This window comes from Neltuma alba, unplaced genomic scaffold, assembly GCF_004799145.2.
Source record: "Neltuma alba isolate B1F8T4 unplaced genomic scaffold, ASM479914v2 tig00010614_pilon, whole genome shotgun sequence".
Taxonomy (NCBI): domain Eukaryota; kingdom Viridiplantae; phylum Streptophyta; class Magnoliopsida; order Fabales; family Fabaceae; genus Neltuma; species Neltuma alba.
In genome coordinates this window covers 741,061-767,700 of record NW_021635471.1, presented here as the reverse complement: position 1 = coordinate 767,700, position 26,640 = coordinate 741,061, and the positions used below count along the sequence as shown (strand labels likewise).

General features: G+C 31.4%; 2 protein-coding genes and 1 long non-coding RNA gene across 3 annotated transcripts; all 3 read left to right on the top strand.

Moving 5' to 3' along the window:
- The first annotated feature begins 1,574 nt into the window (after positions 1-1,574).
- LOC114757600 (uncharacterized) lies at positions 1,575-2,576 on the top strand. The gene is made up of 2 exons (XR_003741588.1): positions 1,575-1,672; positions 2,160-2,576. It is a non-coding gene; the product is annotated as an uncharacterized LOC114757600 (long non-coding RNA).
- Positions 2,577-10,162: 7,586 nt separating this feature from the next.
- LOC114757666 (putative kinase-like protein TMKL1) lies at positions 10,163-13,713 on the top strand. The gene is made up of 2 exons (XM_028946752.1): positions 10,163-11,426; positions 12,592-13,713. The coding sequence occupies exons 1-2, from the start codon at positions 10,949-10,951 to the stop codon at positions 13,182-13,184; spliced, it is 1,071 nt and encodes a 356-aa protein (XP_028802585.1). The 5' UTR covers positions 10,163-10,948; the 3' UTR covers positions 13,185-13,713.
- Positions 13,714-19,655: 5,942 nt separating this feature from the next.
- LOC114757646 (putative disease resistance RPP13-like protein 1) lies at positions 19,656-23,333 on the top strand. Its single transcript, XM_028946731.1, has one exon. The coding sequence runs from the start codon at positions 19,656-19,658 to the stop codon at positions 23,331-23,333; it is 3,678 nt and encodes a 1,225-aa protein (XP_028802564.1).
- The last annotated feature ends 3,307 nt before the right edge of the window (positions 23,334-26,640 follow it).

Here is a 26,640-nt window from a genome sequence, read left to right as displayed (position 1 = left end):
TTACCCTTACATATTAGTTTATATTTTTTTATTAATATATTATAAAAATTAATTTATATTTTAATTTAAATTATATAATTTAATGAAAATTCTGTCTTATCATGTTAATATATGCATTAAAAAATTAGTACAGTAACTTTTTATTCTAATTAATACAATAATATATTTAAAATAATCAAATTGACAAATTTTATATGTTCTAAGAAAAATGAAATTTTATTCTCTTTACGCTATCCTTTTTTCAGCTTTAAAATATATTTAATAAATAATATATTTATAAAAAACAATTAATTTTATAATATTATAATTTTTTGTTTAAATAAATTTTATTTTTAAATAATTTTTTATAATATATTTTTTATTTTTTATTTACGTTAATATATTTTTTATTTGAAATAAATATTATAATAATATATTTTATGGATAGTAGTGAAATATTAAAAAAACTATAAGGGTATAATGGTCTAAAAATTTAAACCCCTCCAAAAACCCCTAATTTGAAGGAAGCTAAAATGGGGAGAGGAAGAAGAGGGAGGGGATATTTTGGCTTTTCTTCACTCTAAAAGTTTTAACCAAATGAGGGGAGGGGCTCATTTTTCCTCCTCTCTTTCCTACCCTCCCCTCAAACCAAACAGGCCTGGCACGCTCGTATCACGGGACATACATAACTTCTTGCCTCTTTCATCTTTCCTCCTTGAACGTGCAAGATGCAGATTCTTTTTCCTCCTTCAGTCCGGATCAGTCCATCACAACTTCTTTCATCCTTGAACGCACATCAATTACTCATTACACTTCTTCCTCCTTGCCTTCGACGAGCAGAGGTAGGGCATGAGTAGCTCCCATGGCTTTTCCACTAAACAATGAGCAAGAAAGAAGCTTTAATTTTTTTTTTAAATTTTTAAAAGGCCAACTCTCATGGACTAGTAGGTTTACTCGGCGCTCACCAGTTTTCCTGATTCATACCGATTTATTCCGAGTTGATCAGATCAGAGGCCTGTTTACAAGTTAAACTAGAGTGGGTTCATTGTTTTTTCAATTTGAACTGGCCGGTTGGATTTGATTTTTTCGTGCATTAGTTCCTAAGAGAGCCCATGAACACTTCATGGATAAGAGGAAAAGAGTTTTTTTTGTTCTTTCATTTAACTTTGAATAATTTTTTTATTATTTAATTTTATGAAGTATTTTTTAGTCATATAAGCCCAATATTATTAATGTTAAATGATGATTTTTTTATGTCAATTAGTGTTATTTTAAAAGAACTAAACTTATTGTACCAACAAGAAGATTAAACTTAGCTTGTCAATATTTAAAAATATTTTATTAAGAAAAAATACATATGCAGGTCCATGTACTTTTATCTCATTTTTAATCAGGTCCCTCAACTTCTTTTTTTGTTTTTTTTTTTATCGAATCCTAATTGTTTTTTCAGTTTGTGACGTCAGTCCTTCCCATTAATTTAGGACTAACAGTGCTACGACACCGTTTATTTGTAGGGAAGGTGGCTGATGGCTCTGGCGCCGCTGCGTATGGGGCACAATATTTAAAAAAAAAAAAAAACATTAAACAATCTGATTCCCTACACAACGTAGATTCTTGAGGAAGGAGGAAGGCAAGGTCGTCGATTGGTTGCCAAATTCATTGGCTTCTCATTCTTCGAACTTGCTATCGAATAGTAAGTGATCTTGTTCTTCTTCCTCCTGTTGGCTTTTGATTCTTTAAATCTAGATTCTTCTCATGCTTTAATTGACCAGCAAAAAATATTCTTCTCATTCTTTGAGAACGATTTCTGGGCACTTAAGCAAGAGATATAAATAGATTCGAGTTGCTCAAAGTTTTGATCGGCGTTGAACAGGAGGATTTTATCAGATTTGGGTCTTGTTTCTGACTCTTCTCACTCTTCCTATGTAGATAAAAAATGTTTCAAAATGAATGTGGGCGTTTACTGCTATTTAATTGGTTGATGCTTGCTCAACTGTGATAGTTTTGCTAATTCAAGATTGTTTATTGCTTCTTTTTAACTACAAAGACACTCAATTTGACAACTTAGAGTTGATTTTAGGGAAAATTATTTCGAGGAATTAAACACAATATCATTCCAATTTCTCAATTTGACCACAGTGAAGTTTTGAATTTGTAATGTGCTTTGTTTTGCTGTGTAGGAAGCTTGGTGCTTGGTTTCTGATAATTTAAGTGCAAGATCAGTGAGTTTGGTTGCTGATAATTTAAGCACAAGAGCATTGAACCTGGTGCAAGTCATGCGAAGAATAGGCTGATGTTGATTGCAGTTGAATAGGACTGTTAGTTGTAAGTTCTGAAAGTGTTAGATACTGTGTGTTGTAATTTAAGTGGTAGATGAACCTCTTTTTATCGTAATGTGCTGTATTCCAGTGCAGAAACATTGAACAACTTTACGGGTTGTGCTGTTTTGATACGTGAAAAGTGCCTTCATGTGTTTTTTTTGAACATGGCTTTAATTTATATGCCCATATTTTGCTGTTGCTTTATGAATGGGGGAATGACTATGTATTTGTTAGTTAAATTCTTTTGGATGCTATTAAATGACAACTTGCAGTTTACCTTTAGATTTACCCCATTCTTCCAAAGTGCCAATTACATATGCATCTGGGAAACAACACTTAATCTACATCAAACAGGACTTTCAAAACCTACAACTAATAATCCTATTCAATTGCAATAGCATCAGCCTATTCTTTACATGCGTTGCGCCAGATTCATGGATCTTGCACTTCAATTATCAGCAACCAAGCTCACTGACCTTGTAATTGCAAGTTTCTTGCCTAAGCTCTCTCATCTTGCACTTAAACTATCAGCAACCAAGCACCAAGCTTCCTACACAGCAAAACAGAGCACATTACGCATTCAAAACTATCTTATAATAGCAAAAGCTTCACCAAGCTTCCGACACGGCAAAACTGTGATTTTTAGTATTTTTATCTTACTCATACCAGGTACTAACATTTGGATGAAAGGCTGCAACATATATGGTCCAGTTAATCACATCTTTATGGTAGAAAAGAAGCAATAAATGATCTCGAATTAGCCAAAAAAAAACAAGAAGAAGAAGCTATCACAACCCTCAAATCAAACCCAAGCAAGCATCAATCAATTAAATAGCAATAGAACCCCACATTCAGTTTGAGACATTTTTTATCTACACAGGAAGAGTGAGAAGAGTCAGAAGCAATACCTACAATCGTATCGTCCAATCCCGACCAAAACTTTGAGCAACACAAATCTACCTAGACCTTTCGAGTAAGTACTCAGAAAGTGTGTTCAAAGAATGAGAAGAATTGAAATTTGAAGAATCAGAAGCCAATGAGAGGAAGAAGAACCACATCCCTTACCTATTCGATGACGAGTTCAAAGAATGAGAATCCAATACGAGTGTGACGACAAGTCAACGACCTTCTCTCTCCATTCTTCGCTACAGCAAATCGACGGCGTTCTCTTCCTCCTTCCTCACAATGGCAGTCCATGTCGATGTGTCTTGCTTCAAATGTTCGGCACACAGAGTCATATCAGCCACCTCCCTCCAAATAAACAATGTTAGGGCTTTGTTAGTCTTAAATTAACAGTAAGGATTAATTACACAAACGGCTAAAACAATAAGGATTTTAGAAAAAAGGGGGAAAAAAAGTTCAAGGACCTAACTAAAAATTGTGTGAAACTAAAAGTATATGCAGATTTATTTTCCCTTTTATTAACATTTAAAATTTTAACATCGACTTGTTGAGATTGATAGTGTTAAAGTTAGAAGATTGAAAAAATGTTATAAAATCACAAGGTTAAAATAAAATTATATGTAAAATTTAAAATAAAAAAAAACGTAGACTTTTGCCATCATCTTCTCTTCATGAACTTGTGTGAGAAGTTCTAATTTACTTACCAACCGTCTCTGTTTTTTTTTTTCCGGAATAATTACTGTAAATCAACTAAACACTTTTTGAGCCCTTAGCTTGGGATTTCCCCCTCTCTACTTTATTTTTACTTTCAGAAAGAGTGCTGATGTCTTGTAGCTTTTCTCCCCTTTTGTTGCCTTTTTCTTTTTCTTGTTTAAAGTCAATAAACATTTTAGCTTTATAATGTTTCCTTTTCTAGTTTCTACTTTTCTTTTTTCTTTATTTCTAGTAATTAGTCAAAAAAGCATTTGTCTCTCTCCTATCCTGCCACTCTTTCACAGTACAAGCCTTTACGATTCTCACATGTAATTTAATAGTCGATAGATGGAGAAATTATTAAATATTTATTACAATTAGTTTTTCACATGGTTCGATTATTGATTAATTTTTTTAAAAGTGAATAAATTATTTATTAAAATGATTAATTATTTGAAAATTATCCGGACTTGGTATTGAAAGAAGTCAATTTAATTTATCACAAGTTTCAAAAAAAATGTTCTATTAGTTATGTGTGTGTGACTTTGATGTGAGTATTTGCCAAGGTTCCACCACAAAATGACAAAATAGCCTCCATGGCACTAATGTTTAAAATCCTTTTTTTTGAGTAAAAACTGAATACCATTAAGAAAGCGTATAAAATCTCCATAATTAATTAATATTGAAACTCTATTTTCCTTCAAATTCAGTAATTAGTGTGTTTTCAAAGACCTCTGTTACTAATTACTATAGCCTCCTCTTCCTCCCTCCGTAGTTTTTTTTTTTTGCTCAATATTTCTATCCCATTACTTATGATAATCTGTAATTATTTATCTTATTAGTTTTTTTGTCTTTTCCGGAAAGAGGATAATTAATTTATAGATATTTAAAAAAACAGTTAATGAGTTATTTATAACAAATATATATTACTTTTCTTAAAATGCAACTCTCAATTATTTGGATTGGAAATTACCTCCTTGATAACAAAAAAGAAAAAACCCACTTAATATATGTAAACAATAAAGAGAATTCATTAAAAAAGTTTATAAATTCAAAAGGTGAAGTGAAAGTGAAAATATTACATTTGGAATCAAAGTAAGTGTCTTTACTAACTTCTACACTTAGAATCAGAAAAAAATATTTTAAAAAAAGGGTTACATGGGGGGGTCTTTATCCACGACGTTTAAATTTCTGAGCCAACGAACCTATTGTACTCTTTCGATTCTTAATATAAGATTTATTTAATTAATTTGACTAGATTAAGAAGGTAGGATAAGTTATTAACTATAAAAAATAAGATATAATTTTCCTAAAACATCATAATCATCTTCCTTAATATCCCCTCTCTTCTGTTTGATTATGGTTAAGTAAGTATCCATAACGATAATTTAGAAAATATTGATAAACATGAGAAAGATGTCTTGTATTTATGTTCAAAATCAATTCAGCAATTAAGTCTTATATTAAAGACCGGAAGCGTATATGTATATATATTAATAATTAACTTTGTTGGCAAAAAATATTAATAACTAATAAATACTAATTCATAATAAAATTTATTAAAAAAAATTTCAACAACTAATTCAACATCATATGCTCTAAGATCACATCTAACTCCCAGTACTAAATATAATATTTAGTTTATAGTATAATTTATATTGTAAACTAGATTTTATGTCAAAAGTTGATCCTCAATGAAAGACTTGTGTTTGAATAAAGCACATATACTTTACTTTATTATGAATCGTAATCAACTTTGGCATATATTCTATATATAAAACTATGAGATGTTTCTAAGATTATTTGCTTCGCACTAACTTTCTTTTGTGTGTTCTTACACAATCACATGCCTGCTTTGTTTATTTGAGGACCATATAATGCTTTTTGGTCGCTGCAAAACAACATGCAAAAGACACATAGTCTTCTTAGGTCAAAAAAAGACACATAGTCTTCCAAAGCACCTTCATACACACGTTTTGTAGTTTTAAATATATTAATTTATAGAAATTTTTTTGAAAAAATTCAAGTTACTTGTTTATTAAAAATGTGGGTTGATTTTTTCAAAATAGTCATTTTAATTATTTATGTTAAAACGTTTTTCCCGTCAATTTACATTCAAAAGTACTTCGTTATTAAAACAAACTCCTTTAGTATATATAATTAATAAGGAGAATTCAAACAAAAAACTATAATTTAAGAAAGATAACAAATTAAAATATTATATTTAGGATCAAAGTATAAAAAAAATGATGACAAAATTGAAGATGAACTTTTCCCATTCTAAAATTCTCTTGAGGATATGTTTGGCTCAAAGGAGGAGAAGGGAGGAGAGAAATTTTAATAGAAGATAAAAGACAAGAAGGGATGGGAGGGATTTTAGCATTAGTTGTTTGGATTGACGAAAGGGGCGGGAAGGAGATGTATTTTTTAGGTTACCTTGTTTAATTTAGGAGGGGCAGGAAGAAAAAAATATTTTTATTTTGACAACTTTGCTCTTATCTCATTTAAGTTGTTTCGTTGAAACTTTAAATATTTTTTTTGAATTTCTTTGGGTATATGAATTAATATTCAGAAATAGATATATGACAAAATTTAAATTAAAAAATTCCAGATGCAAACATCCATGTTATATCATTAATTTGAATTACTATTTTCTTAACCTAAATTATTTTCTAATTGCTATTTTTTTTGCCTGCTGCTAATTGCTATTATGAACACATAAGTATGCTCTAATATTAAGAAGACTAAATTGTTTCAATATATAATTTTCGGTTAAATTAAATCTTCTAGGGAGAATATCATATAAAGAAGTTTGAAATTACTAAATCCCAAATTATATTTGGTAATAATATTTTAATATATTTTGACAATACTAAATTTATAAATAACAATAATTTTTTTTAGGAATTCTTTATTTAAGATGCAGTAATTTTAAACTTTTTTTTTTCTGAATTTCCTTTTTCATTTACTACTTATTTACTACTCCTCTGATTTTTAATATACAACTTAATTAGGGAGTTAATGTTAGCCATATATGTAATATTTAGTTCATATGTTAAAGAATTTTCACTCAAAATTAACCCTATTAATATTCCCTTAAAAAGTAAGAGAGAAAATTAGAGAGATGTTTATGGTATTTTATAAAAGCCATATCATATTAACTAATTTAATGAATATTATTAATTTATTTAAATTAGTTAATTAAGTTTTATATTAATAATATGAGAAGTATTTAAAAAGTAGGAAGACTGAAAAAGCCAAGTCACCAATTATGCCAAACAAACAAAGAATATTAATGTAAATTAACGCCGCAAATTGATGGCTTTTTTTCTTTCTGCGAGCCAGGCTGGCACGAACCTTCTAAAGTCTAAACTCATCATACATCGTATTTGTAACTTTTGACCAGTTATGTGTGATTCTTCGCTGGCCAAAAAATTTAGGAAATCACTCTGAAAATGATTAAAATCACCAAAATAATCTTGGTAATAAATGAACAATGTGAAATTTAATGTTACTTTTTTTTAATTAGAAGTTATCATTTACTAATTATGGGATTTTTTTTAATAATAACACTTCTTTTTTAACACTATACCAGTATAGTGGTTTTTTCAAAACGTTTTTGCATAGTTTGGTCAAAACTTTTTTTTGCATAATTTTTAATTTAATTGAAATTTAACAAATTTGTCCATAAATATTATTTAAACACTGTATAAGCAAGGTTATTTATGATTTGCGGGGTTCAAAATTAATATCTTTTGTCAATTAAAAAAAATAAAATATACAAGAAATTACACTATAAAATATCATAAAAGGGCTATTTTTAATATCGTTACTCATCATTCAACTTATACAATATATAAGAAAACCAACTTAATGATAAAACATTTATCGAGTCTAGCAAAAAAGTAGTGATTCGTGACAAACTAATATTTAAATTAACTCCAAATTTTAAATCTTGTAATACTCCATACGTTTGAAAGTGGGTTGGATATGATATTATAAGATTTGAATATATTTAATTAATAAGATTTGAATAATATCTTGATTGATACTTGAATATATTAAATTAAATAGGGAGCATCATAATGAGATAATAAAGTGGAGGAATGAATAATTAAGTGAATCTTCTATTTAAGATAATATAATCCATTAGAATTTCAAGTTTAATCAGATATACTACTCTGTGTATTGGGAGAGAAATTTCTAATTCTCCTTATAAAATCTACTTATGTTTAGTGCTTGTCCATGGCTCGGATAGAATTGCTTTTAATAAGAAATTAAGTTTAACCCTAAAAAAAAATTTATAATGACTTATATTGCTTAAAAGAAACCAATAAAGAATGCGATACATTATTTAAATTTTATTTAACTTACGGGTTTATTTGATTTTGTATTAGAATTTCAATAATTTCAAAAAAATAATAAATTAAAATATGAAAAAAATCACATCAATAAATATAAAAATAAATAAAAAATTTATTTATTTGTTGCAATTTTATTAATATATAAAAAATTATTTTATATCACAGATGATTTACCAATTTTGATCCAAACAAGGAATTTTCAAACAACGTGAATCATATCATCAATAATTCATTGCATGGGCTCCTTGGCCCCCACATGTGGGAGAAAATCATTCTAAACTTTAAATTATTTTATTTAAATTACAGGCATTAACAGATTATGAATCTGACTTTTGTTTTTCTTTTTAAATTATATTTATTATATATAGACAGCCCAGCTAGATTGAGATGGGAGCATATTATATATTTAAAAAACATAGAAAGAAAAACATTCAGATTGAGATCTGAACAACTTTTCTGATGCACAGGTTGTTACCCTCTCAGGAGGTGTCATATTTAAGGATTTTATAATAAAAAATAATAGAAGGATTTTTTGTGTTAGGTATAGTTTTGTAATCTTTAATGTAAATATTTTTAGTTATAAAACTATAGTTCAAAAAAAATTTTGATTTAAAAAAAAGATATAAATAACAAATACTCATATTTATGAAAATATGAGTTTTTGTTATATAGGAGAGTTTGAATTGATAACTATTATATATATTTTAGTTATTTTTTGTCATTTTAATTAATTCCAAAATAATTAGTATATTTATGTTCTTTACCCAGATATTTTGGCTATTAAAAATGAATATTATTATTGTTGTTGCTGGTGCTTTGCTTTTCTTTGGTGCAACTTATTATTATTGCCTTGTTAGTTAATATGGATATGATGAGGTGGTTCAAAGTTGAAACTACCAGGGGTACAGTAAATTAATTTAATTTTATGTAAATATCTTTTCACAATTAATTTACTGGTGTTGTTAGGAAAAGAGGGTTCTAGCCATATTTGCAAAATTAAAGGATTTAAAACGTTATAAAATAGCAAAACTAAAATAAAACCTAAAATATAATTAAATGATTAAAATAACTTTTCTGCTCCTATCAAACAAGCATATAATTGTCATACTTTAAATGAAAATAAAATTAGACTTTAAATTTATTTTTAATTTCAATTTTACTCAAAACTACGTATAATGTTACACATGGATTTCAAAAATTAAATCATATTATTTGATGAGACAAAATCATAATATTTGCGGCCTGTGAATATTAATGACTATTATTATATTATGTATCAAAATTTTTTTGCCATTAATTATGTATTAAAAAATTAAATATACGATGAAAATCCACAAGAGTAATAATAATAAAAAAATAATACTATTCCGGTCCTTAATATAAAATCCTGTTTGACTTTTATTTTGGTATTAAATATAAGAACCCAATCCACTTTGTTTCTCATATTTACTCAATTTTTTTTAAATAGTCCTTCTAATAATTATAGTTCTAATCAATACACTTGATTAGCAAGGATATTTTAGAAAAGATAACACCTATTTAGGACAAATAATTAATTTAACTTACTTCTTTAATCTTCTCAAATTAGTCAACTGGCTCTTATAATTAAGATAGGAGGTAGTAATAATTTTGGAGGGTAAATACGTAATTTAATTGAGCAGTACAGACAACACAGTCAACATTAGATCGAGCTTCACATGGCTCCGTACTGTCTTCCTGCTTAGCAAGTGCGTATATGTTCTGCCTCCGTAGTTTTCTTGCGACACTGCCAAATGCTTGTGCCTTCCTTCCCTCACCCCAACGTCCATTTCCGCTCCAATAATTGAATTCTTTTTCTTACCTTCTGAGATATTCCCATCAACCCCACGAAGTTCGATTCCATGTTCTTCTATTTGTTCTTTATTCGCAGAATGGATTTTATTTTCCTGGAAAATTAAGCCAATTTTCCATCGGAACCAGCACTTTTGAGTTTTTCAGTGTTACCCAGATCCTAATTTCTGGTGTTTTCTTAACCCATTATCTGAATTCTAGATGCATCCGATCAACTTTTGTTCCACCTCACAGAGTTCTACTTCATGTTCCTCTTTTTGTCCTGTATCTGCATCTTGAATACTGGTTTCCCGGAAAATTAAGCTAATTTTCCATCGAAACAAGCTCCTTTTAGTTGTTTTAGTGATACCTATATCCTAATTTCCAAATTTTTCTTCCTCCATTGCTTAATCCTTAGATATTTTCCCCATCATCTTGCGTCCCACCTCTCAAAGTTCTAGTCTAATTTGTTTTTTTTTTTTTTTTTGGTCCTGTATTTGCTGTATGAATATTTTCTGAGGGAAATTGAACCCAGTTTTCCATGAAAACCAGCTGCTTTCTGTTATTACAAGAATACCCAGATCCCAATTTTTAGTTTTCATCAGCTTGTTGGCTTGGGTTCCGCCTTCAACAAAATTCTAATCTGTGTTCCTCTTCTTGTTTTTTTTTTCCCTTCCTCGTATTTTCGGAATGGACATTACTGTGCGGGAAAACTAAGCTCATTTTCTATCCAAACGAACTCCTTGCTGTTATTCTAACAACACCCAGATCCTAATTCCCCATTTCTTCAATTTCAATTATCTGAAATTTTCAAGTCTCTGTGAGTTCATCACTCACCACTCAAATACAAAGGGAGCAAAAAATTTTCATCTTGTGAAGATGACCCACATTGTTATATTTCTTCTTGGACTGTCTTTCGCTGCATTATTTTCAATTCTTGTTTTTTATGTCTTCTTTTACCGCAAAAGAAGAACAACCCATGAGATCAAAGACATTGAAAGCCCAGGATGCAAATATGAAGATACAGTGCAGAAAGAGGACTTGGTGATCTTCCAAGGAGGTGAGAACCTCACAATATGTGACATTCTTGAAGCTCCGGGGGAGGTAATTGGGAAATCCAATTATAGCACACTTTATAAGGCCTTGTTGCAGCGATGCAATGCAGTGAGGCTTCTGAGATTTTTGAGGCCAGTGAGCACTACAAGGGATGAAGAGTTGGTTGATGTGATTGGAATGATTGGAGGGATAAGGCATCCCAATTTGGTTCCTCTTGTCGGATTTTACACAGGGCCAAGGGGTGAGAAGCTTCTTGTTCATCCCTTTTATGGTCATGGGAATCTCACTCAGTTCGTAAGAGGTAATTGATTCACTGATTGATTCTCTCGCATTTTGTTTGATTTACTCCTTTGGATCATCGTGCTTGAATTCTCGGGAAATCCTTCTTTATCTTTCTTCTGCGAAAAGTTCCTACTTTTATCATCGTGGTCTAGATTTCTGAACATGGCATGGCTGCTTAGTCTTGAATGATTATAAAATCATTTGTTTAATTTGTGTGAGTTAATTTTGGTTAGGTTACAGAATGTTACCAGTATCTCGTGTGTGCGTATATGTGTGTGTGCGCGCGCGCGCGCGTTTGTGTGTGTGTGAAGCTACAGTACTCTTAGATTCGAGTACTCCAAAGCAAACATTGTTTACTATTTTCTTTTTTAAATGAGTTTGGTTTGGATTCATAGCTTTGCCTACAAGCTTTTAATCTAAACTTTAGAGATCTGAAAGTAAAGTCAGAAACTCAACACTATGAAAAGATGCAAAAAATCATAGATAGTTGAATGACAGCTTCAATATCAGATATTTGTCTTATTTACTGAGTTAATAAGCCTTGAGATCATCTTAAGAAGCTTGAATTAATATTTTGGTGGGATATATAGTACATATAGAAAATTCCCTATTGTTGTAACGGTTGGCCCCAGTTGGTCCATTGTATCTAAGATTCTATTTCTTGGTGCTTCCAAGAGGAACTTAAGACATGTTGCTATAAAGAGATGCCATCTCCATCGGTTTTCATATGCTGATCTAGAGAGTTGATGATGTTCTGTGTTCTTGGCCTATGATTTGTGTGGACTTAGTACTGAGTTTTCTGATTGAATGGCATATAACTGGTCCTTTTGTTGGGCATTGCTAAGTTCTATTGTCAATATAATGGCGTTGGTTTTTCTTCTTTTGTACATGTAATTCATCTGCTTTTATGTTTTGGTCTGATTCAGAAACCCTGGTGGATTTACTTTCATTGCAGTTGCATGAGATTCAAAAGTTGAAATCTGTATCAATCATGGCTAAGATTCAAACAGCTATATTAATGACTAATATGCATTTGTATTTCCTTGTCTTTTCCCCTTTCTCTTCAATGCTTAACTGTATTATCACTTTTTCTTCTCTTTTTATATATTGTTTTGTTTATGGATTTGCTTACTATGATTTGTGTAATGCATCTCATTCGCTGATCAAGAATGTTTCATGAGCAGATGGAAATGGCGAGTGTTACCACTGGGCTACGATATATCGACTAACCTTTGGCATAGCCAAAGGACTAGAGTATCTTCACACTGGACTTGAGAAGCCTGTGATCCATGGTAACCTCAAGTCAAAAAACATCCTTTTAGATCGCAATTACCAGCCCTACATCTCGGATTTCGGCCTGCATCTCCTCTTGAACCCTACTGCTGGCCAAGAAATGCTTGAAGCCTCAGCTGCTCAGGGTTACAAGGCACCTGAACTGATTAAAATGAAGGATGTTAGTGAAGAGACTGATATATTTAGCCTCGGCGTGATCATGCTTGAGATGCTTTCTAGGAAGGAGCCTATCAATGAGCATCCGACCCCTGATGAGGACTTCTATTTGCCAAATTTCATGCGAAATGCTGTGCTTGGACACAGAATATCTGACTTGTACCATCCAGACATTCTTCTCAGCAAAAGCAGAGACAATGGAGGCCCGGTTAGTGAAGAATGCATCCTCAAGTATTTTCAACTTGCTATGTCTTGTTGTTCTCCTTCTCCTTCATTGAGACCAAACATAAAGCAAGTCCTTTGGAAGCTTGAAGAGATTATCAAGTAAAATCCATGTGTGACTTTGAAGAAATTTATTTGAACACTAGAAGGCATGGACCACTTGGAGGAAAATGATGGGTAGATTTTCTGAGAAAATTTCTTCTGTGCCCTTTCGTGCCTCTACATTTGACAGCTAAAATTGCATGCTATGGCACACCCATGAATTTCTCATTCTCTTGAAAAAGAGAGAGTGAAATAGGAAACCATATAAGGATTTCAGAATTGTTGATGTTGATGTTTAGGGTGAAAGTCAAAAGGAAGATTCTTGTTTGAAACTGAAGCTGCACAATTCAAGGCATTGAATTCGGATCCCAACATTACTGATGTGAATTGGATTATGAGATTTTGGGGTTCTTCTTTTATGATAAGATCAGAGAGAGTGTGACGATGACAGGAACATGAAGATTTTCCATAAGGCTGTCAATTTTATTACTATTTTTCATACTTTAACTGGGAAGTTTTGATGGGTCATAATAAAGTTTATTTCATCTTTAAGGATGTGTTCCTCAAGCTTGTGAAAGGGCAAGCCACATCAGATTTCTTATTAGACTTGAAGTGTAAAGGAATATGAATGATTTGAACCCTCCCTCTTCTGTCCCCCTCACAAAGTCCCACATTTTCCCACCTTAGGCTAGATAGTTAAGTGATGAGAATTTAAGTTTGTTACTTTTGATTCCTTTATTGTTGTTAAAAAAACCTAAATATTTAAAAAAAAAAAAAGATCTAGTGTTTTCTTTGGTCAGATCTCACATCAATTACACATCTTATAATTTATAAAGTGATAATTTTGCTTTATATTTCTAGGCACATCTATGCTTTATATTAACTTTAATTGATTAACCGACAGGTAAAGAAATGCCCATATATAGTGCCAACAACACTTCAAACAGTGCCCCATTAGAAACATATTGGCTTAAAGTACTGTTTGGTTTAATTGAAAGTAGCTCTTAGGAAAATATTTTGGATAGATATGGGTTTTACAAATATTAGCAAGCTTAATATTCTTTAGTATGTATTCTTTTTTCCAAAAACTACCAACGCAAAACACGACTTTTTCGAAGAAATATTTAAGTTTATTACTTTTTATATTATGTATAACTTATTTGATGAACTTATCATTTAATAAACAAAACTTCTCAGTTATTATTCTTAACTCGGCATTCATAACTTGCAGTTGGAGGAGGGTGGGGGTTAGGAGGTAGGTATGGATCAGACTTTTGCTTCTCATCTGGCTAATGATCATAGAGATAAAGAATGTAATGAATAATTAATAAATTGACATATCGCATAATGATAGGGACATGGAATGAATTTTAGTTAAATTTATTTATATAAATCTCATAATTAATATTTTATATATACTTTATTTTAAATGAATTAATTGCATAAAAATTGAGAACACACACACTGGATTGAAATGTTAGCCCATTGGATTTGGAGAGGTCATTAGAGTAAGTTTATGATGAATTTCATGACTGAAAAAATTACTTATGTCATTAGTATATAGCATGGCTAATAATTTGATGAGAAACAATGCATATAATATATTTTTTATACAACAGAAAACACATAATATTTATTTTTCTGATATTATTCAAGTAAAAAATTATTACTTCTTCGGGTTCTAAATTGTAAAAGTTAGTATTAATTTTTTTCTTCTAAATATAATATTTGAATTCACTTGTTTTTATAAATTCATAATTATTTTTTAAATTCTTCTTATTGATTGCACATATATATTGATATGATTTTTTATCGAAAAAATAGTTTTCAATACAAATAATTAAAAATATAGTTTTAAAAAATAAACGTGTTTTTAAAGAATAACCAGCTTAATTATTTTTCCTAATATTTTCAAATTAATTATCAAATTCCTAATAATTTCTTTCATTAGCTTTCAAATTAAGAAAACAAAAGACCTTTTTAATTTATGAATTATTTATTATTTTCATGTTATTCTAATTCTTGGTATCCAGCAAAAAAGTCCAATTGATATAATCTTTTGAAAATTTGGGGGTGATGTTGGAAGAGGGTCCCGAGAAACCATAATTTCTTCACAAACGTTGGGGACATGTGGGATAAAAGGACACATACAGAAATCAAATTGAGTATCCTATAATGCCCTTTCTGTTATGTTTCCTAGTCATAAGTTTTCCATTGCATGCATTTCAATTTCCTTACAAGAAAATTTCTCTCTGTAGCTCTTTATTTTATTTTAAGTGGTGATATTTAAGACTTCAAAATCAAAGGGGAAATCCCTGGTCCCAAAAAAAAAATCAAAGGGAAAAAATTAAGGGAGAATCCCAAAAAAATATATATTTAAATTTAAAAATTTTAAATTAGTCTTGTTTCCTACATTTTAATAACAATTGACAAAATTTAAAAAGAAAATGATAAGAAATTTTTATAATTATTCTTGATTTGAGTTCTTAAAATTTTGGAATTTTTTCAAAAATTAATGTCCTATATAAATATAATAAAAAATTAAGTATTAAAAAATAAAGTGGGTCATATCACATATCCATTAGGAAAAATAAAATACCCCTTTCTTATTTTTTTAATGTTAAAAACATCAACCCCTCTTCAGAAATCATTGCCAATGACCCCGTTGGCTATCGTTATGGTGGTTGCCAGTAAGTTTTTTTTTTTTTCTGTGGTAGCAACTTTTTTTTGCCGTGGAAAGTTACTTGAGGAAAGGGGTAGGGGGATTTGAATTTGATCCCACCACCCCATAGTCATTTGAACCAACCAAAATGAGAGGTGACTATTAGGCCACAAATAATTTCTTAACATTGTAATGTGAATAAAACAAAAGTTAACTCCTTTATTCTAACTCTAGCTCATAAAAACAATTTATCTAGGAGTGACAAGTTTTAAATGAGAAATGATAAGTTTAAATTTGAGATTAACAAGCCGTTTTTTTTTATACATACAATGAAGTAACATGTGAATTAATTAAAAATGACAACAATTTATCTAAAAATGATAAATCTTGATAAAAAATGACAATTTTAAACTTGATAATGACAAAACTTTTTTTTTCTAATACATAACGTGAAATAATATGTGAATTAATTAAAAATGATAACAATTTATCTCTTAATGACAAGTCTTGATTAGAAAATGATAAGTCTAAACTTGAGATTAATAAGGCATTTTTTCCTTATACATAACATAAAATAACATGTGAATTAATTATAAATGACAACAATTTATTTGATAAGGACAAGTCTTGATTGAGAAATGATAAGCTTAAACTTAAGATTAACAATGTGTTTTTCTTAATACATAACAGGAAATAACATATGAATTAATTAAAAATAATATTGTTAATCCCAAATCTAGATTTATCATTTTACACTCAACTTATCATTTCAGGATAAATTGTTGTCATTTTTAATTAATTCACATGTTATTTCACATTATATATTATAAAAAAATGCCTTGTTAATTTCGAGTTTAAACTTGTCATTTCCTAATCAAGACTTATCATTCTCAGATAAATTATTGTCATGAGTTGCAAAGGAGTTAACTTATATGTGTTGTTTGCATTACAATGTGAAGAAGCTATTGGTAACCCAATGTTCGTCTAATTTTTCGGTTGGTCCAAATGACCATGAGATGGTAGGATCAAATTCCACCCCATCACTTTCCTCAAATAATTTTTATGACCAAAACAAAAATTGCTAAAAACCCCTGCCAACAACCACCATGTCGGCGGCGGTTTCCATCAAGGGGTTGAATTTTTTTTTTTTGAAAACAAAGTGACATTTTTGTCTTTTTTTTCTGAAGTTTAAAATTTTAATTTGGATTTATTTCCCTCCCTGTCATTTTCAACATTTTTCACAAAAAAATCTATTATCTTCTTTTTTTTTGGATAAAAAGGGGAAAATTCAATTCATACTACTAAAAAAGTGTTCAAGCATATTTACAAGACAAATAAGTCGAGGAGAAGGTATGTGCGTATAGATGTGCATATTATTCGTGACTTCTATGTAACATAACTTATTGTAATTCTTATATTTGTTTTTAATTTGTTCTTGAATCATTTAAAAGACTGTAAAAAATACTTTATAAAATTAAAGTACCAAAACAAAACATTATGTAAAATTAAAGGGCTAAAAATATAGTTCTAGCCAAATTTATATATGAACTAAATATAATTCAACAAAACAGAATTATTAAATGGGTTAACGTGCATATTTGCTCAAGAAATTTTTTACTTAGGAGTGCTGGGCACTCGGGAGTTTTTTTAGGGTGCAAATATGTTTCAAAAGTTTAAAATCATAACAATAATGTCTTATACTATTAGGAAACTAATATTGATTGTTAAAATAATAACCTTGATCATTAACATTTTTAGCAGTAGGAAACAATATTATTATAATGTTAAATTTTTAAGACAAATTTACATCTAAAAAGACTTTTACAGCTCCCGAATAAAAACTTATGGGGAAAGTTCCCATTATTAAATTAGCAATCTCACAAATTGCTGTTTTTTTCAACTCAAACCATCATTATTTCAGGCTGAGAGGGAAAAAAATTCAAGCATCTTGATTGCCTTGCCTAAATTGGATTTCAATACCATACTTAAAAGTTTTACATATATGTATTTATACTTTTCCGGTCTTTAATATAAGACCTAATTATTGAGTTAGTTTTAGTCCTAAATATAAGACTCATTTATCATATTTATTAATTTTCTCTAAATTACTTCTATGGATACTTCATTAATCATAACCAAGTAAAAGAGGTAAAGAGGTATTAAGAAAGATGATTATGGTGTTTTAGGAAAAATATATCACATTTTTTATAATTAACTAATTTACCTAAATTTCTTAATCAAATTAAATTAATTAAATAGGTTTACTTCGGGGTGGCTTCTCTTCATGACGCAGAATATAATGTTGAATGAATCTTATTACTGGTTTTCGCTCTCATTAGGAATTTTGTCGCCTCCAACGCAAAGGAAAAGAAAAGCAGAGCCACGTTAGCCGCACTCAAATAAGTCAAAAAGCATCCTCTTAATAATTTGCCTCTAACAAGTCACCAAAAGGAAAAAACAATTCACCTTTAACTCAAAAGATGTCGGCCGCTTTACTGTAACGCACTGTCATCTCCAAATATTGCTGTGTCAAATTATTTGGCTGAAGAGCTCTTAGCTTTCCCTTGCTTTGGCATTAGGCGCACGTCTCTCTTTGCTACCATCAATCCCTTACTGTTCTTCTTCTTCCTCATCCCTTTTCCTTCTAATTCACACCATGGCTGCGGAATTTGTTGGTGGTGCTGTTTTGTCTTCCTTCCTTCAAGTTTGGCTTCTAGTGAAACTCTTCACTACTTTCAAAGTAGAGGATTGAATGAGACTCTGGTCAAGAAGTTTTTTTCTTCAAAAAAATTCATTATCATCATCTTTTGTTTTTGGTAAAAAAGGAAAATTCACACTACTAAGAATGTGTCCAAGCATATTTAGTCGATCATAACTTTGTTTTCCATTAGTCTACTATTAAATATTAACATTTTCTCCTAAAAGTGGCATTTTCTCCCTGGCAACTTCGTGGTGCTTTCTAATTCACTTCATATGATGAAGATGTTAGATATTTTATTATAATTATTATTTAGATATATATTAGGAAATTAATAAAATACTCTGAGTGTGGCCCTTTCAGTCAAACAAGGCCCAAGCCCAGTAGGGTTAAGCTTTTCAGTCCATATATGTGTTGATAACTCTCTGATGGTGAGACACACAACAATTGAGTTGACGGCTGAATATTCTGTGAGCGAGTGAAATACCTATCTGCTCCCTTGAGGTTCCCTGACTGGTGACGGCTAATCCAGTTGCCATCACTGTGCCCTATTCCAGTCAGAAGAGACCTGAACAATTCTTTTCTTCTAACTGTTGTTCTCTTTTGCAGCTCTATTCCCCTATCTTAGATCCCGAGATAATTCAAGATAAGTCAAATGGCAAGAGGTACACAAAAATTCTTCCGCTGTATTATTTTATGAGAAGATTCACATCTCTTTATTGTTTAATTTATTTGTATTGTGAATCTGTCTTACAGAAGAAATCTTGAATTTTCTTACTCGTTTCTCTCCTTATTTCTTTCCCATGTTGATATAATTTGGAAAAGAGAAAAAGAGAAGTCGTGTGGCACAGACCAAGACACGTCTCCTTATTTCCTAATGTATTTTAGTTTGCTATAATTTGGATTATCACATTTTGGCAAATCGGCATCAAACACATGGCACTGACCCAACAAACCGCGTTATACCAAGACACATCTCCATGCTCTGTTGAGACCCTGACTTCCAGTAATTCATTCACCTTTAACTCAACAGATGACGGCCACTTTCTGTTGTGTGCATCTCATAACATTGCTGTGTATTGTTTGGCCACCTTCCTTTGTACTGGCATTAGACTCGCTTCTCTGTTTGCTGTCATCGATCCCTCACTCTTCTTGATCATTTTTTTCTTCCTACCATGTCTGGTGCAGATGTTGGCATTGCTTTTCTCTCTGCCTTCCTTCAGGTGGCTTTTGACCGGTTGGCTACTGGAGAAACCCTTCGCTACTTCCAAAACAGAGGATTGAATGAGACTCTGGTGAAGAAGTTGAAGATCATGCTGATATCCATCAATAGTGTCATTGATGATGCTGAGTATAAGCAGTTCAGTGATCCAAATGTGAGGGCCTGGCTTTTGGAGCTCAAAGATGCTGTGTACGATGCTGAGGATATCCTGGATGAGATTAACTATGAAGTCTACAAACGCAAGTTGGAAGCCGAAGCTGAAACTCAAACTAGTGTTACTAGCAAGGTACGAAAATTCTTCTTTGCTTCTGCTGCTTCATTTGACCAGGAAATTGGATCAAGGATGAAACAAATCCTTGAAAACCTTGAATTTCTCGAGAGCAGAAAGATTGGTTTGGGTTTGAAACAGGGTGTAGTAGGTGGAGCTGTTGGATTTGACAAAAAGTGGCAGACTGAGACAACATCTTTAGCGGATGAAGTTGGAATATATGGCAGAAATGAGGATAAAGAAATTATCTTTCAACAGTTGAAAAATGACCGTCACTTCTCTGTGATTTCAATAGTGGGCATGGGTGGGCTGGGTAAGACCACCCTTGCTCAGCTTGTTTATAATGATGAAAGGGTTAAGAGAGAATTTGACCATAGACTCTGGGTATGTGTCTCTGATGACTTTGATGTTTTGAGGTTGACAAAAATAATTTTCAAGAAAATCATGCCGTCTAATGATGACACAGGAGATTTAGATGCACTTCAAAATAAGTTGAAGGATTGGTCGTCTAAAAACAAATTTCTCATTGTTCTTGATGATGTTTGGTGTGCTAATTACAGATCATGGGAAGCTTTTTTAGCACCTTTCATAGTTGGGGTTGTGGGAAGTAGAATTCTTGTCACTTCACGCAATGAGAAAGTTGCGTTAGCCTCCCGCTCTGATGAAAGATATCACCCAAATCAATTGTCACATGAAGATGGTTGGCTATTATTTACAAAATATGCATTTAGCAACTGTTGTCCACCAATGAATTTTGATCATGAAGAAATTGGAAGAAGGATTGTTAAAAAGTGCAAAGGTTTGCCTTTGGCCTTGAAAACAATTGGGATTCTCTTGTATAGGAAATCATCTTTGGAGGAATGGAACAATGTTTTGAGAAGTGAGATATGGAACATTTCTTATAAAGATATTCTTCCTGCTTTGATATTGAGCTATCATTATCTCCCTTCTCATTTAAAGCGATGCTTTGCTTATTGTTCATTATTCCCGAAGGATTATGAATTTCACAAGGAGGAATTAATTCAATTGTGGATGGCTCACAATTTCTTACAAGCCTCTCAATCAAATAAGTCAATTGAAGAAGTAGGCAATGAATACTTCCAAGAACTTTTGTCAAGATCTTTTTTTCAGGAGTCTTCTGTAAATAAAGCATATTTTGTCATGCATGATATTCTCAATGATTTGGCAATTTTTGTATCGGGAGAGCTTTGTTTCAAGCAAGAGGTTAAAGAGGTGGCATATAATTTAGAAAAAACCCGTCATCTATCTTTTTTGGATGATGGACCCAGAGAATACCAATGTTTTGAGAATTTGCCAAAAATGAAAAAATTACAAACATTCTTGCCTCTTATGTTTGGGAATTGGACCTCAAGTGACCTAATATTTGATCAATTGTGTAAGTGCAAATGCTTGCGAGTTTTATCTCTAGCTTTCAATAAGATGATTAAGGATATACCTGATTCTATAGGAAATCTCGTACATCTACGGTGGCTTGATCTGTCTTATTGTGGAATTGAGAGACTTCCTGAGTCAATATGTCTTTTGTATAACCTACAAACATTGAAGTTGGACGGGACATTTTTGGTTGAGTTGCCAGCTGATTTTCATAAATTAAAAGATTTGCGGCTTCTAGATTTACGATTCACTATGTTGAAAAAGATTCCACCAAATATGGGAGAGATGAAAAATCTTCAAGTTCGTCTGACATCATTTGAAGTGGGCAAATGTAATGAGCTCAACATCAAACAATTAGGGGAACTCAATCTTCAAGGAGAGCTTTCAATTTATGAGTTGCAGAATGTAGTTCACGGAATGGATGCCTTACAGGCCAACTTGAAAGAAAAAAGGTACCTTGAGGAGTTATGCTTCGAATGGAATAAAGACACTAATGATGATTCTCAGAATGAGAGGGATGTGCTAGAGAAGCTCCAACCTCACCAAAATTTGAAGAAACTATTGGTCGATTATTATGGTGGCACAAGGTTTCCAGATTGGTTTGCTGATAAAACATTGTCCAACGTAGTGGAGCTCCAGTTAAAAAGTTGCAAGTATTGTTTTGTGCTGCCATCATTAGGCCTTTTGCCGTCTCTCAAGTCACTACTCATTGGAAAGTTGGACGGCATTGTGACTATTGGTGCTGAATTTCTCGGAAATGATTCTTCTACTGTTCCATTTAGATCTCTTGAAACCTTGAAGCTCGAGGGAATGGTGAATTGGGAGGAATGGGATTGTAGCACTGCCTCAAGGGCCTTCCCACGCCTTGAAGAACTTCGTATAAGAAACTGTCCAAGGCTGAAAGAGAATTTGCCCGAACAACTTCTTTCTTTAGATGATCTTGTTATTGAAGATTGCCCACAACTTGTAGCTTTGGTTCCACGAGCCCCAGCAATTCAACGGTTGACTCTTGGAAACTGTGGAAACGTGGGGTTGGAATATATCCCATCCACTCTAAACGAACTCTGCTTTCGTGGACCATGCACGAATGTGAGTTTGCTTGAAAAGATTGAGCAAACCATTAGTAACTCCTGTATTGAAGAGGTTGCGATTTGTGACTGTCCGGATTTGGAGTTCCCATTGAAGCAACATCATGACTCACTTCGTCAAATACGGATAGTTAGAAGTTGTGGGTCTCTTGGGACCTTCGCATTGGATCAAGTCCCTGCACTTCAGCATTTGTATTTGTGTGAGTGTAATAATCTTGAAAGGATTTCTATTTCAGAGGGGCAAAACCATGGGAATCTTACAAGTTTAAGCATTAAAAAGTGTCCAAAATTCGTATGCTTTCCGAAAAAGGGGTGTTCTGCCCCTAGGCTGGAATATTGCTGCTTTGAAGATTTGGAGAATTTGAAATCAGTACCTGAGCATATCAACATTTTTGCTCTGTCTCTTAGTAAACTAGGTATAACAGATTGTCCACAAATGGAATCATTGCCAGAGGGGGGTCTGCTATCAAAACTGACGCATCTTCATATCAATAGATGCCCGAAACTGTTTGCATGTCGAATGCATTGGGGTCTGCACAATTATGATTTTCTACGTGACTTGACCATCAACGGTGATGATGTGGTGGAGTCTCTACCTGAACCAGGACTACTCCCAGCTTCTCTTACTTCTCTTTGGATCTACAACTGTTCTAATCTCAGAATGTTGGACTGCAAGGCTCTTTGTGAATCGCCCTCCCTCAAATATTTGAATATTGTGAATTGTCCGAGACTCCAATGCTTGCCCAAGGGGGGCCTCCCCAGTTCCCTTTCTCTGTTTCGAATTGCGGGAGACTGTCCGGCGCTTAAACAAAGATGCCAGAAACCAGAAGGGGAAGATTGGGAAAAGATTGCTCACATCCCTTATGCTGAGATTTATTAGCCACCCCTCAGGTATCTTTTGCTGTGTATTTATTCCTATACACATATTCCTTTCTGTTTAACGCAATCAATAGAAAAAGTATACATTGGTGATCATACCTCTATTACTTTATATTCGCTCTCTTCTTAAGGTTGCTTCAAAGTTTCTCTTTGCTTGATTACCTGAGAACTACATTCCCATTATAAAACTAAGAACTCCTTTCACATTAACATCTATATATTTGAATTCTAAAAATTTATTCCGGTATTCTTTCTTGTTGGGGGCAATAACAAATTCTGGTATTCTTTCTTGTTAGGGGCAATAACAAATGAGATTACTGTCACTGGAGTTCCCAACCTAAAACATTGTCAATGGAATCACTGAAGATGCTTTTTTGTTCTGTGGCTTGCCGTGAAGATCTCTTCAGGGGGTAAGCACACATACTGCAAGGAGATTTGAAATGAATTATTTACAAAAGTAAATCTCCATTGCTCACAGTGTCGAATATTTTTCAAATACTGATATACGATCGCTGCACGCTTTACAGAGAGACTTAAATGAGCAGAGCTGAAAAAGGAAAGAAGCTGTTGATGATACTATCACGGAATTGTTATGCTTGATGGATCTTAATTATTTTCTGATGCCTGATAGGAAAAGACATGGGAGAGCTAAAATTTTTGAAGCAGAGATTGATTGAATTTTTTTTTTTTTTGGGGTTCTTTAAAGAAGTATTATGACTTTATGTAGTCGGATTCAATGAAAATTCTTAGAAAAATGGTTTACATGTTTTCTTTTTCAAAAATATCAGTTAATAATAAATCTTAACACCTAGAAGGTGGAATATTATAGACGATGCTATTAAAATCAATCCGCGGAAAATATTCACTTCTATTTTGGTACACATTTTTCTGATCCAAATGTGAACAAAATTTTAGTTAGTAAATGTAACCTTAGTTGATACTTTTTCCCAATCCCTGCAACTTTCTCATTATTTTTCTTTTTTCCCCCTTTTCTGCTTAGGCTATGACTACATGTATTAACAACCCTCGTTTTATTACTATTAAAAAAAAAAAAATCTCTCCATGTTGTGGCAGGTTGAAGTTTCATGCTTTCTTGGCTGGATGGAAATTACAAGATGAGAAATATTTACTTGATTGCACATTGAGCAACTTCACACTAATTTTGCAGAGATTATTTGTTTGTCAGAAATCATCTTCTAAAATCAAGAGCCAAACTTGAATGTCCAACAGCAGAATCAAACACTTTTACACTTGATGATGGATCCCACCCTACATTAGACAAACTTGGCAATTAAGGGTAATTGTCAATACACAAGAAAAATCAGTATTTAAAACACCACCAACCACCTTAAACACCGTTTTATATATATATATATATATATATATATCTATATATATATGCACTTTATTTTGAATGAATTAATTGTATGAAAATTGAGAACGCGCAAACACTGAATTGAAATGTTAGGCCATTGGATTTGGAGAGGTTATTAGAGCAAGTTTATGAACTTCACGACTGAAAAAATTACTCATGTTGTTAGTATATAACATAGATAATAATTTGTTGAGAAAAAACATATATAATATATTTTTTATACAACAGAAATTATATAATATTTATTTTCCTGATATTATTATTCAAGTCAATAATTATTGCTGCTTCGGGCTCTAAATTGCACAAGTTAGTGGATGATTCTAGTTTACTTTGTCCTCTAAATTTATAATTATTTTCTAAACTCTTCTTATTGATTACATATATATATTGGTATGATTTTTTTATGGGGAAAATAGTTTTCAATGCAAATAAATAAAAAAAGTAGTTTTGAAAAAATAAACACGTGTCTTTTTTAAGAATAACTAGCTTAATTATTTTTCTCAATATTTTTAAATTAATTATCAAACTCCTAAGAATTTTCTTTCATTAGCTTTCAAATTAAGAAAAACAAAAGACCTTTTTCAATTTATGAATTATTTACTATTTTCATGTTATTCTAATTCTTGATATCAAACAAACGAGTCCAATTGATCTCATATTTCAAAAATTTGTGGGTGATGTTGGGAGAGGGTTCCATAAAACCATAATTTCTTCATAGAAGTTGGGGACTTGCGCGTACCGAAGGCAAATTGAGCATCCTTCATAATATAATTTTGAGAGTAAAAGATATACATAAGGTGTGGATTCGAAATTTAACCATTTGCTTAAAGGATGAAATCCCCTATTATTTATGCCAATCTAAATTGGTAAATTTGTTTCCATCATTATTATTGCAATATAAAATTTAAATTTAAAAATTTGTCAGTCGTGTTCTAGTGTCTGAATCATGTGTTGGTCCCAAACATAATTCGTCCTTTATGGTTAAGAATTCCCAAAATCAATATCAATTAAAAGAAACGGCTTTTATAATATTTAAATAGAGAAGCAAAAATGGAAAATAGCTTACTTTTAAGAAAAATTCATTATTTTAATTAGTACTATTGATTATACCAATAATATAATAGTATTGTGTTGATTAATTTAATATTATTTTTTTACGTATATCTGTGCATAAGTTTAGAAATTAGTTCCCTCCAAACAAATTTCGTTATTTAGACTAACTGTCCTTTTTTTTTTTTTTTTAATTAAGCCATACAACAGGATAAAGTTAAGGAAATACATATTATCAAATTATTAGTTGAGATGGTAAGTAATCTCATGATGAGAATACAAGTTTAAATTTTGAAAAACATACTTGTTAGAAGGACTTTAACTTTAACGCTTCTGATTTGATGAAAATTAGTTTCTATACTCTGAGTTTAAACAAAAAATCTAAGAGGATATAATAGTTCCAAAACTAACAAGCAGAACTAAAATTTCAATGGTTGAAGATAGTTGTAATTTAATTTTTTTTAGTATGAATTCTTTAAATTCAGGTGTCTCATTGTCTAAACGTAATTTGCAAGGTCAATACAGTTCATTTGGGAATTTTGAAACACAATAATTATGTTGGTTGTTTGGTAAGGTTGATTTTTCTTCAACGTCTTTTTCTTTGGGCTGGTCTTCCTAAGGATCCGAAGAAAAAAGAAAAAGGATAAAAAAAATTAGTACTTCTTTTGATGATTTATTAATTATATTTTACTTAATTAAAATAATATGAACATAGAGGCGATTTTAATTTTTTTAATTATCATATATTTTATTTTTTCGGTGACAATCATATATTTTATTTTAATAACATTATATATACTATATATATTTTGAAAAAAAAAATTCTTCATTGCCTTCTTTTTTTTTTGTAAAAGGGGAAAATTCATACTACTGAAAAAGTGTT